We start from the raw sequence: 21,188 nt of genomic DNA on the forward strand, positions 1-21,188 counted from the left end.
TAAAAATATTCAAAAGTATCTGTTGCTTAAAACAAATTGCACGGATCAACACCTACAGACATGGTACTGTTTGCATTCTTCAAGTAAATATTCTTATATTAAGTACTGTGGTTGTTCGGAAAACCACTATTTGAATCACAGTCATCAAGCAAGAATACAATATTCCCATAACATTATAAAATCGTCATATTCCGTATCCAAGTTTATCGTTTGAACACTTAAAATGTATTCGAAAATCATGATGCTGTTTATTTGCATTGCATGGTACGTCTTGCAATGTCAATGTGCTGATGAAGGCCCTAGTGAAAGTCAACTTGTAAGAATAATGAGTACTTATTATTTATTTTTATTACAAAATGCTGAGATAGTTGCTTATAAATGTATAAAATGTAATGTATTAATTAGAAAAGTCACTTAATGTTTTAACCACCTACATTGCTGCACCGAAGAGTTTTTTAAGTAATATTTTCTCTTATAACCAATTATTGATAACAATAACAAAAAAATATACTTTAACTACTATACAATTTATGTTATAATGCTAAACAAATTCGCAAGTCATATAATATTACTGATAGTTAGGCATTTTTATTTAATTAAAGAAGGATTAGTTTAATTTGCAAATTGTTATGTACAATTAAATGACTAATTCTTATTCTTATAACAATAGGCTGTGATAGTAAAAAAAGTCGATGAAATTTATCACGAACCGAATGGCATCAGCTATGATGACTTTTTTAAAGCTTTGCTTTCTATACAAACGGATACGAAGGCAACAGGAAATATCCTCAGCCGTGATCAATTTGAAAAGACATTGGGAGGTAATAAATAATAGGACAATATTCAACAATTGTGTTAGCTAGAAACTATTAAATTGAGGTGCATTATTTACAAACAAGCATCAAAGCGTTAATTTGAAAGTGATTTTATGACTTTAATTAATAACAGTTCCTGTAAACTCGTGACCTCTCCGTCCTCTCTATGCTTTGATTCCATTATAACTCGACCCACTGTACTAGTCCTTTTAGATTAAATCGATTTCAAATCAACGCTTTGATGCTAATTTGTAAACACTGCACCTCAATTTAATTCGTTTTTACTTTGCTCAGTTTGGACTTAACTGGTTTGAAAATACTGATCACTGATTTGCATCAAAGCGTTTATTCGAAAGTGATGTTATTACATATTCAGCTGTAATAATTCCTGTAAACTTGTTTCCTCCCCGTCCCCATTAAGCCCCAACCCCACTGTATTATTGTTAAATTTAGTTGGAATGGTCGGTGTTTATGTTTCACCCGTTTGTACTCCATAATTTAAATTATAATCGCTTATACTCAATAAAAATAATATTTATGTATTATATACTTCTTCCATTAGAACAATCTCACACTAACTTTTTATACTTTATAAATTATATTTTTCATAGCTATATTATTCTTCTATTTTACTAGATTGACAATAAACATAACAAAACGCATCTAAAAAACCTTTACATAGATCTTTAATTTGTATACTTATTTCTTGTAATTTTCTAAAGAATAATTGAGTCTCCAGCATTGAAATTAAAAGTAAATCTTATACTATATTGGAGAAAAAAATAAAATATTATACTTACATATATTACTTATTAGTAAAAAAGAATTAAAGCCAGATGCAGTTTTTATAACTTAGCATCAAAGCGTTTATTTAAAAGTTTATTTATCGTAGAGGAGTAGTACAATCTATAAAACTCATATGGTAACAACTAGTAATCCCAGTACCAACTAGATAAAATTTGTGATTTATAGAGTTGCTATAATGATTAAAAATAAAAATATTGTAACACAATATTACAATTAATCTGGTTTTTTATGAAATATTTAAAATTTTGTTCTTTCAGGTCGTTACTATACATTAACAGATTGTTTAAATCTAACGAGATTTATTGTAGGTGACAATACTCAGCAGGTAAATAAAAAACTAAAATTAATATATTACAGTTTAAGGTTTTTGAAGTGCAAAATGTGAATTATTGTTTTAGAAAATGAATCTTATATTTATAATGTGTACATTAAAATGTTTTAGTTGTAAATTTTAATATACATTTTAATGCCTATTTTTGTTCTGATAAAAAATAGGAATATGCAGTAAAGTTATTTGAAAGAAATGCATATCGGGAAGAGATAACCTTTTTTCAATTAAGTTTTGTCATATATGGTATAAGAGTTCAACTCAAAAAGGATGTATCCATTGATAAAGAAGACCAATTGAAAGCGGATCTTTTAAGTAATATACAATAAAATTTTTTTAATAAATATGTTGAGAAAAATGTTCAAAAACTATTGAAAAGGCATTTTAATAATAAAGTCTATCATTAATTGCACAACTATAAATTATATAATTTTTTATAAAAATTAAATGTATTATGTAACTTTACATTATTATTCTTCAATTACAAAAATATCAGATAATAATCTTTTGCAAGTGGAAAACATATTTTTTCTTTAATATATTTGCTGTTGAATTGGTCTGCTTCGTTTGATTAAAAAATGTATAATATTTTGTGCTTTTAGAATACACTTTTCCTATTAAGACAAAAGAAGATGCCATTAGAACGATTATACAAAATTTAAATTTTGCAGTTTTAGAATAATACATGTATGTACTATGTCACATACAAAATTGTATTCTTGATTGGAAAATAAACCATTTTGCTCTTATATTTCGTCAGTATTTATTTTATTGCTTCATATAAAAAAAGTTTTTTTTAAACAAAAAAATCTCTAAACAAAATTCTAAGAGTTTTTTAAAAGGTAAGTTTTAATATAATAATTAGTATTGAGATAACTAGAAAAATATAATTAAACTTACTTTGGAATAGTTGAAAACTCATTTTTATACAACTCAAAAAAATATAATTCTATTTCTAAGCTCGATAATGATAAATAACCTATATAAAAAAAACACATAATCATTCATTGTTCAATATTACCATTAGCATTTTTCTAGGCTACAATACATTGTATTGATGTGTATTAATTATAAACCAATACATACAAGATATCTCATATGAATTTTACATTATTCGCGACATATATTTTATCCGGCGGTGGCCAGTTTACTCGGCCCATTCTAGATGTGAAAGTGATTTTATCCGAGAGGACTAGTACTGTAGAGTATAGACATAATGGAATCAAATCATAGAGGGGACGGAGAGGTCACCGGTCTTCAAGAATTATTATAAATAAAATCAATAAAATCACTTTAAAATAAATGCTTTGATGCTTATTTGTAAATACAGCACCTCAACTTAATACTTTCTCACTTTGCTGGTTTACACTGTGCTTGGTTTGGGCTGTATTGGCTTGAAAAGCATCTTATTCGCATCGAAGCGTTTATTCGAAAGTGGTTTTATCATCTTCAGATTAAAAATGTCCGGTAAACCTGTGACCTCACCGTCCTCATTATGTCCAGACCCCACCATGCTCTGATTCTACTGTACTGGCTTTTAAGTTTTTCTATTTAAAACCATTTACAAATAATTACTTTGGAAAAAAATGTGTCAAAAAAACATTCAAATGAATATCATATACATTATTTAACAAATGTTATTCAAACTATTTGGAAACCGAGTTATCAAAGTAAAACGCCAATGGCAATGTTATTTGGAAAACAACAGTAGTGTATCAAAAAAACACCTAAGGCTAACAAAACAATTCGTTAGCAAAAACAAGTTTGGTTAGCGTTGCATGAAATTGTCGTTCAAATATTCCTATGATGTTTTAATCGCCGGAAAACTGTGTTTTTTTACAATTTTAGGATCTGAAAGTTATAAATTTGTCAGCATTTAGAATTCATATGTATCCATAGCATATTAAACGAAGTAAAAATCCGGCACTTCAGTATTGCTATAATTGCCAGAAAACTGTATAAGATATTGTATATTTTAACATATACACTTTAAATCATAAAAGAACTTCATTAAATCATCACAACATTTTATGGACGTCTATTCAGAATGATACTAATTAGTTTTGATACTTGAGTACCATTTTTAGGTTTTTATTTAATTAAATTTAATTCTTTATTTAAGTATTTTTTGGCTGAGTAAAATTGAAAACTGATATTAAATTCGCAATCACCGACCCCCACAACATATAATTTGACCACTTTGAAGTCTTTTACACAAAAATCCAGAAAAATGTTTTAGCTTTGATGTGGAGCAGTGATGCTATATGTTTTACAATGAAGTGGCCTTTTTTATTTTTTGTTTGTATACACATTTACAATTTTTTTATTACTGGACCAATACCTTCGAACAGCAACTCTATAAATCACATACTTGATCAACTTAAATTATAGTTTAAATAGTTTATTTAACGTATTGACCTATTGTGTTCGAAAAATATCAGGAATATTTAAAACATTGGACAATAAATTCATGCTACGATAACCAAAATTGTTTACTGCTAGAGTAAATATGGAAAACAATTGTGTTCTATATTTAATAAATCATCGGTGTTCACCATACAACATATATTTGATAAATCTTTATTATTTATTTGTGTACCACCCTCCTACGCAAAATAAATTAATAGCTGGTGCAAATCTAAAATATATTTAATGTAGAAACACGATTAAATTCTAGTTGGCTTGACTAAATTATTTGTTAAAACCACTTTTACTTAGTTTTTTGAACCAGAAATATATTGAACCGCTATAATAAGCGTATTTAAATTTAGTTAAAATTTTTAATAACTCAGTCTAACTAGAAATGTATTGTGCCGTTATATTAACCATAATTTAAAGTTGACCAACTTTATATTTTTCAGAGGGTAACTTAATCCCCTAATTTTTAAATTGAATAATATATTTAACATTTCGATTCATTGTGTTAGAAAAATATTTAAAATATTTGAAATATTGGATAATATTTTCATGCAACGAGAACTAAATTAGTTTACGGCTAACGAAAAGTTTTATCAGGCTTAGGTGTTTTTTAGATAAACTGCTGTTGTTTTTCAAATAACATTGCTATTGCCTTCTTACTTTTATGACCTAGTTTCTATATAGTTTAAATAACATTTGTTAAATAATGTATAATATATTATTTTGAATATTTTTTTGACAATTAAATATTCAAATTTAGTAATTGTAAATGTTTCAAAAATAAAAAACTAAAAATTACAATTATTTTTATGTCCTATATTTAATAAGTCATCCATTTTCACTATAAAACTAATATTTGAAAGACTTTTACTGTTTATTTGTGTACTACCGTCTACCCTCCTACGCAGAAAAATAAAATAGCTGGTGCAACCTAAAATATATATAATGTAGTGACATGATTAATTTATTTTGGCCTAACTAAGTGTTTTGTAGAAACAACTTTTTCTTTAGTTTTTGGAACTAGAAATTTATTAGGCAACTTTAAAAAGCGTATTTTAATTTAGACCAAGCTTCTAAACACTCAGTCCAACTAGATGTGTATTTTGCCCTTAGAAAAACCATAGTTTAAGTTAGACTAACTTTGTATCTTTCAGAGCGTAACCTAATCACCTTAATTTATTGGATAAATAATATAATTAACAGTTTAATCTTCTGTGTTCGAAAAAAATCAAGAATATTAAAAATATTGGAAAATAATTTCATACAACGATAACCAAAATTGTTTATTGCTAACGAAATGTTTTATCAGCCTTAGGTGTTTTTTATTTAGACTGCTGTTGTTTTCCAAATAACATTGCCATTGTCGTCACACCTTAATAACTCGGTTTCCAAATAGTTTGAATAACATTTGTTATATAATATATATTTTATTTATTTGAATGTAGAGACACTATTAATTTCTATTTAGCATAATTAAATGATTTGTTAGAACCACTTTTATTTAACTTTTTAACTAGAAATATATTGAACCCCTACCATAAGCGTATTTAAATTTAGACCAAATTTTCAATAATGTAGTCCAACTCGAAATTATTCTACCGTTATATTAACAATAGTTTTATTTGGACCTACTTGGAATTTTTCAAAGAGTAATTTTATTCAGCATAGTTTAAAGGTTAAATAATATATTAAACTTTTTTCCTCTTACGCAGAATATATCATTAGCTGGTGCAAATATAAAATATAGTTAATGTAGAAACACGATTCATTTCTAGTTGGCTTAACTAAATGATTTGTTAGAACCACTTTTACTTAGTTTTTTGAACCAGAAACATATTAAGCCCCCATTATTAGCGTATTTTTATTGAAACCAAATTTTTAATAACTCAATCCAACTAGAAATGTAATTTGCCGTTATATTAACTATAGTTTTAATTTGACCAACTTTGTATTTTCAGATGGTAACTTAATCTCTTTAATATTTAAGTTCAATAATATATTTAACATTTTGATTCATTGTGTTCAAAATAATTCAGGAATATTTGAAATAATGGACAATAAATTCATGCTACGATAACCAAAATTGTTTACTGCTAGAGTAAATATGGAAAACAATTGTGTTCTATATTTAATAAATCATCGGTGTTCACCATACAACATATATTTGATAAATCTTTATTATTTATTTGTGTACCACCCTCCTACGCAAAATAAATAATAGCTGGTGCAAATCTAAAGTATATTTAATGTAGAAACACGATTAAATTCTAGTTGGCTTGACTAAATTATTTGTTAAAACCACTTTTACTTAGTTTTTTGAACCAGAAATATATTGAACCGCTATAATAAGCGTATTTAAATTTAGTTCAAATTTTTAATAACTCAGTCTAACTAGAAATGTATTGTGCCGTTATATTAACCATAATTTAAAGTTGACCAACTTTATATTTTTCAGAGGGTAACTTAATCCCCTAATTTTCAAATTGAATAATATATTTAACATTTCGATTCATTGTGTTAGAAAAATATTTAAAATATTTGAAATATTGGATAATATTTTCATGCAACGAGAACCAAATTAGTTTACGGCTAACGAAAAGTTTTATCAGGCTTAGGTGTTTTTTAGATAAACTGCTGTTGTTTTTCAAATAACATTGCTATTGCCTTCATACTTTTATGACCTAGTTTCTATATAGTTTAAATAACATTTGTTAAATAATGTGTAATATATTATTTTGAATATTTTTTGACAATTAAATATTTAAATTTAGTAATTGTAAATGTTTCAATAATAAAAAACTAAAAATTACAATTATTTTTATGTCCTTTATTTAATGAGTCATCCATTTTCACTATAAAACTAATATTTGAAAGACTTTTACTGTTTATTTGTGTACTACCCTCCTACGCAGAAAAATAAAATAGCTGGTGCAACCTAAAATATATACTGGGTGATTGGTTAACTATGGACCACTCAATATCTTAGAAGATATTAGACTTTTTTAATTATTTTTTTTTTGTACTATTATAGTTATTAGGTGGGACAAATTTAATGTATTTTTCAAAATTTTAACACCATCCCTTATGCGTTAAAACCATATCAACTTTAGATTTTTAAAAGGTAACCCCCAATTTTTTTTTGATGACCGTGTTTATTTTTTTTAAATTTAATTTTAGGCGTAAAAACTAGCTAAATCAGACAAGTACTTTTAAAGTTATAGCTTAGTACTACAATATTATAATATTAGCTTATATGAGATGCTTTTACAAGTTTTACAGCTAAAGAAAATAATCGTTTATCGCCGGATCTCACGTTTCACAAAATAAGATTGATTAACGATACGGTTGTAGATTAAAGTTAATAGTTGACGGTCGTCGGTCACAATGAAAACGAACTAATAATAAATCTATAACAATATTATATGGGTAATGTCTTCTTATCTGTTTTTTCTGTAGTGTTTCTAGCGGTGCGGTGCGGTGTACCTGTATGTATTGAATATTAGGCATTAGCTGCTGTTAACAAACAATATTATAAGCCCTAGTAAATAGTTTTTATTTTTGAATTTCAACCATAGGTTACCGTGGTCTAATCACGGTCTTATATAAAGTATATACCGTGGTTCTACCAAAACGATTCGTTACTAGTGTAGATTAATATCAACACAGAACAAATTATTATAAAAATACGACTACTTGAAAACTAATAAAAAAGTTCATTATTCTAGTTTTTCAATTATTATGGTTATTTAGCGTCTTGGTTTTTACTTTAAATATTTAGCGTCTTGGTCTTAATAAGTGTTACTTGTACTGGTGTCTTAACTAGTCAAATTATTAATTCTGTTAGTGAAAATATTTTTAAAAAAACTTTAATAAATAACATTCAATTTTTTGTTTTTTTAGTATAATGTTGTATTACATACAGTTAATAGATAATATGTACAGAATATATACAGAAATAAACAAAAACTAAACTTAATATGTACAGAAACTATTTTAGCATTTGTCTGAACTGGTTATGATAGGTACTTAAGATGTCAAACAACATCTTTATAAGGCATCTAGTGTGTTTCTTAAAATGTTTAGATAACAAAGGATTCCATAAGAAATACGTTCATCCAATACTTGTGCATTAAAATAAATTTTCATTTTTATAATTTAAAGTTGTAACGCGTCAATTTTAACTATTTCTAGTTCAGTATTTTTAATTATTAAAAGCTGTATTTATTTATTAACTCTTTATTATATTACCACCTTAAGCCTATACTGTATATATTTCATAGTATTGACTATTCTTACTTATTTTAATGTGTTCATATGAACAGTAAAAGTATATTTCTTATTTAATAAATGGTTGTTTTTCTCGTTGTACGAGGTATAAGCAAAAATTTAGAGTGAATGATAAAGTAAAATTTTTTTTGTTTTTGTATGGCTTTTTTAACAGTCATAAGCTTAAAATTCAATAATAATATTACTAACAAACATTTAAATACTATATTATGTTATGTTTATTATGATAATAGTAAAATAAAAAAACAAGTAACAAGATAAATAATACGCTTATAAGATACGAATAAACATTTTTATTTGCTAAATCATATTGAAAAACTAAGACTAAATAAAATTAACATATCTATAATTAACTTTAAATAATAGAGGTACAACATATTGCTGTACATAGTGATGTATTTATAGGAAGTTACCTTGGACGGTAAAGTTTGTTTGATAATTTCCCACTAGAAGAAATCCATCTCCATTTACATATTTAAGTTAAAAAATATTTATAAGTATATTCATTCAATTTACTTTTTTACACTTAATCCAATAGTTAACATTTTTTTTTTTCTATTTTGTGTTTTATAATTTTATTTACTTTATTACTTATAAAAACTTAATCGTAAACCACTAGAAAATTGTCAATAAATTCTGTAATAGCTAATGCCAAAACTATGCCATCATGAAAATAATTTCAAGATTTGGATTAAGACAATAACATATTTTAGAAATATTAACATTCTCAGCAGCATTTTAGATTAAATTAATATTAAATAAAGAATTCATCATTAATAATTAATAAATAATGTACAATAATTATAGATATGTTAAGTATATGTGTGTTTAAAAACTTTATGTCACTTTTAAAATGATTAAGTACTTTTAAATTATTTTATTGAATTACATTTTTAGCTGAATAACTAAATATATATAGTTGTCTAATATTTGATTTGAACTTGTGAATCCATATTATTCTTCTTACTGACTTAATGGAAAACCGTTATCTGCAATAGTGTGCCACAGTAACTAAAAAATAATAATAATAAAAATAAATTGTTAGAGATGAATTCATAGAAATTAACTAAATTATTGCAAACTGATGATCTTATATATTTTACCTTAAAATAAAACACCTATAAATTTACTGAAAATTGAATACCATAACATTCGACAATGTATTGATGGAATTAGATTAGACTGATTGACTACAATAATATAATACACCAAATTTGACGTTGGTAGTAGTGTAGTTGTAGACAATAACAAATATCAATTTAAGTTGAGATAGTCCATATTAATATTGAACATACTGAAACATATAATTTAAAAAATTAAATAAGTTCCTTAGATACTTAAATAATTATATGGTTAAGCAACAAATATCAGTATACACATATATTTTTTATAATTATACAAGTATGATAATTTTTAAGTTAAACGTTAATTTTTAAGTAACGCATTTTAATTAAACATATTAAGTATGATAAACATAAGTAATCCAAAAAAACTTATTATGTAAAAACATTTTATATGTTCATGAATAATAAAAAACGATTAATTATATTTTTCTAATAAAAAAATGTACTTATACAATACACCTATATTAATAAATACATTATCTTACCTATTATTGATTCAGTAAATGATGATTGAAGATTCAATTTTTTCATAAAAAATTTTATATTTTTTCTTTGTATTCAGATACCAATATGTTAAAACACAAAACTACACATTTATAAGTTTCTCAGAACAAAGACATAATACTGTAAAAATAAAAGTTTTAATTAAAATATCATCAAGCATAATTCAAATTACTCTATGTATTTTAAATAACATATTATTATTATAAGTACCTTTAATTTTGATATTTGATGTGCATACATTTTATAAGTAAGGTTATAGGTTTTATAGACTTGTCACTTGAGCAAAACTCCATCTCGGTATTCACATTGATTATGGATATTTAATATCAATGTTATTATTTAAAACACAATAAATGTTGACAAGTTCATAGATCTAGTAAGTTATGATACTATATTATTATAATATACTATGAAATTAGGATGTACAAATCGCATGAATAAACAAAATGTGTCAAATTAACCAAAACATATAATTGCTAAATGCTGGAAAATATACACAAGGTGTTGATAACAAATCAAACATACCTACTATTTTATAAAATAAATGTAAAAGTGTGTAGTGGTGGTATATTTGTCAGTCGATATAGCGGTTATCATTATTATTTACTATCGGTGAATTATTTACCTAAAGTAAATAGTGTTTGGTACGGTTATGATTATTAAACGCTACTATAGCTATTGTCAAAGTTAATTGTCAATAAATAATAACAGAGAGCAGTCAAGTGTCACCTTAATATGTTAGCGTCTCCAAGATATTTAATTTATTTTTTACACTCCCTTTAATTTTAAAACTGTGTAGCTCGTTAACTACTCAATCGATTTACCTAGTTTTTACGCCTAAAATTAAATTTAAAAAAAATAAACACGAACATCAAAAAAAAATTGGGGGTTACCATTTAAAAATCCAAAGTTGATATGGTTTTAACGCATAAGGGATGGTGTTAAAATTTTGAAAAATACATTAAATTTGTCAAACTTAATAACTATAATAGTACAAAAAAAAAAAAAATTAATAAGTCTAATATCTTCTAAGATATTGAGTGGTCCATAGTTAACCAATCAACCGGTATAATGTAGTGACATGATTAATTTATTTTGGCCTAACTAAGTGTTTTGTAGAAACAACTTTTTCTTTAGTTTTTGGAACTAGAAATTTATTAGGCAACTTTAATAAGCGTATTTTAATTTAGACCAAGCTTCTAAACACTCAGTCCAACTAGATGTGTAATTTGCCCTTAGAAAAACCATAGTTTAAGTTAGACTAACTTTGTATCTTTCAGAGCGTAACCTAATCACCTTAATTTATTGGATAAATAATATAGTTAACAGTTTAATCTTCTGTGTTCGAAAAAAATCAAGAATATTAAAAATATTGAACAATAATTTCATACAACGATAACCAAATTTGTTTACTGCTAACGAAATGTTTTATCAGCCTTAGGTGTTTTTTATATAGACTGCTGTTGTTTTCCAAATAACATTGCCATTGTCGTCACACCTTAATAACTCGGTTTCCAAATAGTTTGAATAACATTTGTTAAATAATGTATATTTTATTTATTTGATTGCTCCTTTAACACACTAAAATCCAAATTTAGTAATTGTAAATGTTTAAAAAAAACTAACAATTAGAATTCTTTTAGTAAAAAAAAATGGGTCCTAAATTTAATGAATCATATGTATTCACCACAAAACATATATTTGACATATCTTTACTATTTGTTTGTATACCACCCTCCTATGCAAAATAATTTAATAGCTGGTGCAAATCTAAAATATATTTAATGTAGAGACACTATTAATTTCTAGTTTGCATAATTAAATGATTTGTTAAAACCACTTTTATTTAACTTTTTAACTAGAAATATATTGAACCCCTACCATAAGCGTATTTAAATTTAGACCAAATTTTTAAACACTCAGTCCAACTAAAATGTATTGTGCCGTTATATTAACCATAGTTAGAGTGGGACCAATTTTGTATTTTTCAGAGGGTAACTTAATCCCTAACATTTCGTTTCATTGTGTTTGAAAAATATCAGGAATATTTGAAATATTGGATAATATTTTTATGCAACGATAACCAAAGTTGTTTACAGCTAACGAATTGTTTAATCAGCCTTGGGTGTTTTTCAGATACACTGCTGTTGTTTTCCAAAAAACATCGCTATTTGCGTCATACTTTAATAACTCGGTTTCCATAAAGTTTGAATAGCATGTATTAAATAATGTATATTTTATTTATTTGATTGCTCCTTTAACACACTAAAATCCAACTTAAGTAATTGAAAATGCTTAAAAAAAAGAAAAATTTTAAATTAGATTTATTATAAAAAAACTGAGTCCTATATTTTATGAATCATCTGTATTTGCCATAATACATACATTTGACATATCTTTACTATTAATTTGTATACCAACCTCTTACGCAGAATATATCATTAGCTGGTGCAAATGAAAAATACATTTAATGTAGAAACACGATTAATTTCTAGTTGGCTTAACTAAATGATTTGTTAAAACCACTTTTACTTAGTTTTTGAACTAGAAATATATTGAGCCCCCATAATTAGCGTATTTTTATTGAGACCAAATTTTAATAACTCGATCCAACTAGAAATGTAAAGTGCCGTTATATTAACTATAGTTTTAATTTGACCAACTTTGTATTTTCAGATGGTAACTTAATCTCTTTAATATTTAAGTTCAATAATATATTTAACATTTCGATTCATTGTGTTCGAAATAATTCAGGAATATTTGAAATAATGGACAATATTTTCATGCTACGATAACCAAAATTGTTTACTGCTAACGAAATGTTTTAAAAGCCTTAGGTGTTTTTTAGATAAACTGCTGTTGTTTTCCAAATAAAATTGCTGTTTGCGTCATACTTTAATAGTTCAGTTTCCATATAGTTTGAATAATATTTGTTAAATAATGTATATTATATTTATTTGAATATTTTTTTGACATAAATATCCAAATTTAATTGTAAATGTTTAAAAAAAACTAACAATTAGAATTCTTTTAGTAAAAAAAAATGGGTCCTAAATTTAATGAATCATATGTATTCACCATAAAACATATATTTGACATATCTTTACTATTTGTTTGTATACCACCCTCATATGCAAAATAATTTAATAGCTAATGCATATCTAAAATATATTTAATGTAGAGACACTATTAATTTCTAGTTGGCATAATTAAGTGATTTGTTAGAACCACATGTACTTAACTTTTTAACTAGAAATATATTGAGCCCCTATAATAAGCGTATTTTAATTTAGACCAAATTTTTAAACACTCAGTCCAACTAAAATGTATTGCGCCGTTATATTAACCATAGTTAGAGTGGGACCAATTTTGTATTTTTCAGAGGGTAACTTAATCCCTAACATTTCGTTTCATTGTGTTTGAAAAATATCAGGAATATTTGAAATATTGGATAATATTTTTATGCAACGATAACCAAAGTTGTTTACAGCTAACGAAATGTTTAATCAGCTTTGGGTGTTTTTAGATAAACTGCTGTTTTTTTCCAAATAACATTGCCATTTGCGTCATACGTTAATAGCTCAGTTTCCATATAGTTTGAATAATATTTGTTAAATAATGTATAATATTTTCTTTGAATATTTTTTTGACATAAATATCCAAATTTAATTGCAAATGTTTAAAAAAAACTAACAATTAGAATTCTTTTAGTAAAAAAAAATGGAACCTAAATTTAATGAATCACCTGTATTCACCATTATTTTTTTTAATGTTTTAAACTAGATATATATTGAGCCTCTATAATAGGCGTATTTTAATTAAGAACTAATATTTAATACTCAGTCCAACTAAAAATGAATTGTGCTCTTAGAAAAACCATAGTTCTAGTAGGTTTTGAGTATTTCATGATAGGTATAATTACAGACCATTTTCTTTAATCCGGTTTTTCTCCAGTTACGCTTAGCCAATGTTTTTTTTATTGTATAATTACATTTATGTAATATTATATACAATTATATTATTTTGTAGTCAAAAATGTTTAAACTTTCAGTCATGATCATAAAACAAAATATATTAAATTAAAAAAATAAAAATAAGTGGAAATCTACAAAACATTTTTTTTAGATATAGCTTAGGGGGATCTCGAACAATTTTACTCTCTCACATATTATAACAACCTAGAAATTAACTACAGCTTTCGAAGTGCAATTTCTCCTTTTTTTTGGGAGGAGGGAATTTTCTTTAACAATAAAAAAATAAATCATAAAAATCCAATATCTAATCAGCTCTGCGCCTTCTACTGCAATCGTATCTACCGCTATACTTAATTTGAAAGTTAATTTGAAAGTGATTTTATCTGAGAGGACAAGGACAGTAGAGTATAAGCATATTGGAATCAAAACATAGAGGGAGGGGACAGGAGGTCAGAGGTCTGCAGTAATTGTTATAAATAAAAGTGAATAAAATGTGGAGTGTAGTATTTTTTTTATCTGCGCGCATTTCCCGACCACACATTCCCTCCAATCTTTAGTTTAAAACTCTTATAACTTTATAATTAGTTATCCGAAACTCTATGAGATATTGAGTGGTTCATGATAAAAAAATCACCCTGTATATGTCATAAAAAAAATTATTATTTTGTAGTTTGCCTTCTGTTGATTTATTTCTTTTTCTACAAGTTACATATATATATAGGTCTATTTATTCAGTCTAATTTTAAGCTCTTGAGACTAAAACGTAAAAAATTTCAACCCTTGTGGCGGGGAGGGGGTTGGGTTGCAGGACTATCGAAATTTGATTTGAGGCTATTTATGAATAGAGGCATGCCTAATAAATGTTCTATAAAAATTGCGCTTCGATAAGACCGTTTTTCGTTAAGCTCTAGTGAGTTAAAGTCGAAAAACCGTCAAAGTACCAATCGCACACTATTTCAGATGTATAGAGATGATACTCGAGTAAACCGTTCCAAAGGAAAAAACATGTGACCGCTCTTTTAAGGTATTAGGTTTATTTTTCAAAGTTTTTCTCCAATAAATAGTTACCGTCAAATGAGCCAACTTGGGGCATATGTGTAAAAAAATATACATTTAAATATAATATATTTGACCAATGCCCCAAATTACCCATAATCCCCAATGTTGGCCCGTTTGACGGTAACAAAAGATTTTTAAGATAATTGTTTGTTTGTGTTAATGTCCCATTCTAGATATATTCTTTAGATGGGGCACTATCGATAAACGTTGACAATATATGCATTTATTTTGCACATGAGTAAACAGTTTTAAACTGTAATAAGCACGTAAAAAGATAACAGTAAGTGGGTACGTGTACTAAGTATGCCATACAACGCAAATAAAAATGTTCAAAAGTATCTGTTGCTTAAAACTAATTGCACGGATCAACACCTACAGACATGGTACTGTTTGCATTCTTCAAGTAAATATTCTTATATTAAGTACTGTGGTTGTTCGGAAAACCACTATTTGAATCACAGTCATCAAGCAAGAATACAATATTCCCATAACATTATAAAATCGTCATATTCCGTATCCAAGTTTATCGTTTGAACACTTAAAATGTATTCGAAAATCATGATGCTGTTTATTTGCATTGCATGGTACGTCTTGCAATGTCAATGTGCTGATGAAGGCCCTAGTGAAAGTCAACTTGTAAGAATAACGAGTACTTATTATTTATTTTTAATACAAAATGCTGAGATAGTTGCTTATAAATGTATAAAATGTAATGTATTAATTAGAAAAGTCACTTAATGTTTTAACCACCTACATTGCTGCACCGAAGAGTTTTTTAAGTAATATTTTCTCTTATAACCAATTATTGATAACAATAACAAAAAAATATACTTTAACTACTATACAATTTATGTTATAATGCTAAACAAATTCGCAAGTCATATAATATTACTGATAGTTAGGCATTTTTATTTAATTAAAGAAGGATTAGTTTAATTTGCAAATTGTTATGTACAATTAAATGACTAATTCTTATTCTTATAACAATAGGCTGTGATAGTAAAAAAAGTCGATGAAATTTATCACGAACCGAATGGCATCAGCTATGATGACTTTTTTAAAGCTTTGCTTTCTATACAAACGGATACGAAGGCAACAGGAAATATCCTCAGCCGTGATCAATTTGAAAAGACATTGGAAGGTAATAAATAATAGGACAATATTCAACAATTGTGTTAGCTAGAAACTATTAAATTGAGGTGCATTATTTACAAACAAGCATCAAAGCGTTAATTTGAAAGTGATTTTATGACTTTAATTAATAATAGTTCCTGTAGACTCGTGACCTCTCCGTCCTCTCTATGCTTTGATTCCATTATAACTCGACCCACTGTACTAGTCCTTTTAGATTAAATCGATTTCAAATCAACGCTTTGATGCTAATTTGTAAACACTGCACCTCAATTTAATTCGTTTTTACTTTGCTCAGTTTGGACTTAACTGGTTTGAAAATACTGATCACTGATTTGCATCAAAGCGTTTATTCGAAAGTGATGTTATTACATATTCAGCTGTAATAATTCCTGTAAACTTGTTTCCTCCCCGTCCCCATTAAGCCCCAACCCCACTGTATTATTGTTAAATTTAGTTGGAATGTTCGGTGATTTATGTTTCAACCGTTTGTACTCCATAATTTAAATTAAAAATCGCTTATACTCAATAAAAATAAATTTTATGTATTATATATTTCTTCCATTAGAACAATCTCACACTAACTCTTTATACTTTATAAATTATATTTTTCATAGCTATATTATTCTTCTATTTTACTAGATTGACAATAAACATAACAAAACGCATCTAAAAAACCTTTACATAGATCCTTAATTTGTATACTTATTTCTTGTATTTTTCTAAAGAATAATTGAGTCTCCAGCATTGAAATTAATAGTAAATCTTATACTATATTGGAGAAAACAATAAAATATTATACTTACATATATTACTTATTAGTAAAAAAGAATTAAAGCCAGATGCAGTGTTTATAACTTAGCATCAAAGCGTTTATTTAAAAGTGTATTTATCGTAGAGGAGTAGTACAATTTATAAAACTCATATGGTAGCAACTAGTACTCCCAGTACCAACTAGATAAAATTTGTGATTTACAGAATTGCTGTAAAAACTAAAAATAAAAATATTGTAATACAATTATACAATTAATCTGATTTTTTATGAATATATTTAAAATTTTGTTCTTTCAGGTCGTGAATATACATTAACAGATTGTTTAAATCTAACGAGATTTATTGTAGGTGACGATACTCAGCAGGTAAATAAAAAACTAAAATTACTATATTACAGTTTAAGGTTTTTGAAGTGCAAAATGTGAATTATTGTTTTAGAAAATGAATCTTATGTTTATAATGTGTACATTACAATGTTTTAGTTGTAAATTTTAATATACATTTTAATGCCTATTTTTGTTCTGATAAAAAATAGGAATATGCAGAAACATTATTTTATAGAAATGCATGTCCGGGAAGTATAAACTTTGTTAAATTAAGTTTTGTCATTTTTGGTATAAGAGTTCAACTCAATATGGATATATCCATTCATAAAGAAGACCAATTGAAAGCGGATATTTTAAGTAATATACAATAAAAATTTTTTAATAAATATGTTGAGAAAAATGTTAAAAAACTATTGAAAAGGCATTTTAATAATAAAGTCTATCATTAATTGCACAACTATAAATTATATAATTTTTTATAAAAATTAAATTTATTATGTAATTTTACATTATTTTTCTTCAATTACGAAAATATCAGATAATAATCTTTTGCAAGTGGAAAACATATTTTTTCTTTAATATATTTGCTGTTGAATTGGTCTGCTTCGTTTGATTAAAAAATGTATAATATTTTGTGCTTTTAGAATACACTTTTCCTATTCAGACAAAAGAAGATGCCATTAGATCGATTATACAAAATTTTAATTTTGCAGTTTTAGAATAATACATGTATGTACTATGTAGTATATCACATACAAAATTGTATTCTTGATTGGAAAATAAACCATTTTGCTCTTATATTTCGTCAGTATTTATTTTATTGCTTCATATAAAAAAAGTTTTTTTTAAACAAAAAAATCTCTAAACAAAATTCTAAGAGTTTTTTAAGAGGTAAGTTTTAATATAATAATTAGTATTGAGATAACTAGAAAAAATATAATTAAACTTACTTTGGAATAGTTGAAAACTCATTTTTATACAACTCAAAAAAATATAATTCTATTTCTAAGCTCGATAATGATAAATAACCTATATAAAAAAAAACACATAATCGTTCATTGTTCAATATTACCATTAGCATTTTTCTAGGCTACAATACATTGTATTGATGTGTATTAATTATAAACCAATACATACAAGATATCTCATATGAATTTTACATTATTCGCGACATATATTTTATCCGGCGGTGGCCAGTTTACTCGGCCCATTCTAGATGTGAAAGTGATTTTATCCGAGAGGACTAGTACTGTAGAGTATAGACATAATGGAATCAAATCATAGAGGGGACGGAGAGGTCACCGGTCTTCAAGAATTATTATAAATAAAATCAATAAAATCACTTTAAAATAAATGCTTTGATGCTTATTTGTAAATACAGCACCTCAACTTAATACTTTCTCACTTTGCTGGTTTACACTGTGCTTGGTTTGGGCTGTATTGGCTTGAAAAGCATCTTATTCGCATCGAAGCGTTTATTCGAAAGTGGTTTTATCACCTTCAGATTAAAAATGTCCTGTAAACCTGTGACCTCACCGTCCCCATTATGTCCAGACCCCACCATGCTCTGATTCTACTGTACTGGCTTTTAAGTTTTTCTATTTAAAATCATTCACAATTAATTACTTTGGAAAAAAATGTGTCAAAAAAACATTCAAATGAATATCATATACATTATTTAACAAATGTTATTCAAACTATATAGAAACTGAGTTATCAAAGTAAAACACCAATGGCAATGTTATTTGGAAAACAACAGTAGTGTATCAAAAAAACACCTAAGGCTAACAAAACAATTCGTTAGCAAAAACAAGTTTGGTTAGCGTTGCATGAAATTGTCGTTCAAATATTCCTATGATGTTTTTATCGCCGGAAAACTGTGTTTTTTTACAATTTTAGGATCTGAAAGTTAAAAATTTGTCAGCATTTAGAATTCATATGTATTCATAGCATATTAAACGAAGTAAAAATCCGGCACTTCAGTATTGCTATAATTGCCAGAAAACTGTATAAGATATTGTATATTTAACATATACTCTTTAAATCATAAAAGAACTTCATGAAATCATCACAACATTTTATGGACATCTATTCAGAATGATCCTAATTAGTTTTGATACTTGAGTACCATTTATAGGTTTTTATTTAATTTAATTTAACTTTTTATTTAAGTATTTTTTGGCTGAGTAAAATAGAATACTGATATTAAATTCGCAATCACCGACCCCCACAACATATAATTTGACCACTTTAAAGTCTTTTACACAAAAATCCAGAAAAATGTTTTAGCTTTGATGTGGAGCAGTGATGCTATAGGTTTTACAATGAAGTGGCCTTTTTTATTATTTTGTTTGTATACACATTTACAACTTTTTTATTACTGGACCAATACCTTCGAACAGCAACTCTATAAATCACATACTTGATCAACTTAAATTATAGTTTAAATAGTTTATTTAACGTATTGACCTATTGTGTTCGAAAAATATCAGGAATATTTAAAACATTGGACAATAAATTCATGCTACGATAACCAAAATTGTTTACTGCTAGAGTAAATATGGAAAACAATTGTGTTCTATATTTAATAAATCATCGGTATTCACCATAAAACATATATTTGATAAATCTTAATTATTTATTTGTGTACCACCCTCCTACGCAAAATAAATTAATAGCTGGTGCAAATCTAAAATATATTTAATGTAGAAACACGATTAAATTCTAGTTGGCTTGACTAAATTATTTGTTAAAACCACTATTACTTAGTTTTTTGAACCAGAAATATATTGAACCGCTATAATAAGCGTATTTAAATTTAGTTCAAATTTTTAATAACTCAGTCTAACTAGAAATGTATTGTGCCGTTATATTAACCATAATTTAAAGTTGACCAACTTTATATTTTTCAGAGGGTAACTTAATCCCCTAATTTTCAAATTGAATAATATATTTAACATTTCGATTCATTGTGTTAGAAAAATATTTAAAATATTTGAAATATTGGATAATATTTTCATGCAACGAGAACCAAATTAGTTTACGACTAACGAAACGTTTTATCAGGCTTAGGTGTTTTTTAGATAAACTGCTGTTGTTTTTCAAATAACATTGCCATTGCCTTCATACTTTTATGACCTAGTTTCTATATAGTTTAAATAACATTTGTTAAATAATGTATAATATATTATTTTGAATATTTTTTTGACAATTAAATATTCAAATTTAGTAATTGTAAATGTTTCAAAAATAAAAAACTAAAAATTACAATTATTTTTATGTCCTATATTTAATGAGTCATCCATTTTCACTATAAAACTAATATTTGAAAGTCTTTTACTGTTTATTTGTGTACTACCCTCAGTGTTGGGAATTATCTAGATAATTGTATCTAGATAATATATCTAGATAAAAAAAAGTAAATCATCTTATTATCTTATTTAGATAAACAAATCGGTTACCTGAGGTAATTAATCTATATAGAAATTGTAACTATTTTTTAAGTTATTTATTCGTGGGTTTTACAAAAACAGGTTTCGGGATCCGACGAAACGCATAATGTAGTCCTAGCCTAAAAATATTAATATACCTAGGTCCTAATGAATAGTGATTAGTGATATAAAAATATATTATTAATACAT

At 26.1% G+C, this 21,188-nt stretch overlaps 1 protein-coding gene and 1 long non-coding RNA gene across 2 annotated transcripts; one reads left to right on the plus strand and one right to left on the minus strand.

The window, feature by feature from the left end:
• LOC126837396 (uncharacterized) lies at positions 1–20,471 on the plus strand. Its single transcript, XM_050571305.1, has 6 exons — positions 1–316; positions 16,307–16,457; positions 17,519–17,586; positions 17,757–17,904; positions 18,192–18,256; positions 20,460–20,471. The coding sequence occupies exons 1-6, from the start codon at positions 224–226 to the stop codon at positions 20,469–20,471; spliced, it is 537 nt and encodes a 178-aa protein (XP_050427262.1). The 5' UTR covers positions 1–223.
• Positions 9,358–10,773, minus strand: LOC126837316 (uncharacterized). The gene is made up of 4 exons (XR_007685501.1): positions 10,494–10,773; positions 10,265–10,403; positions 9,759–9,949; positions 9,358–9,666 (listed from the first exon to the last, which is right to left on the minus strand). It is a non-coding gene; the product is annotated as an uncharacterized LOC126837316 (long non-coding RNA).
• Positions 20,472–21,188: the final 717 nt, after the last annotated feature.

This window comes from Adelges cooleyi, unplaced genomic scaffold (genome assembly GCF_023614345.1).
Source record: "Adelges cooleyi isolate 19-005CV unplaced genomic scaffold, UGA_ACOO_1.1 ACOO_flye_CR_arks_rails_tigmint_CR_PRNA_248, whole genome shotgun sequence".
NCBI classification, from domain to species: Eukaryota; Metazoa; Arthropoda; class Insecta; order Hemiptera; family Adelgidae; genus Adelges; species Adelges cooleyi.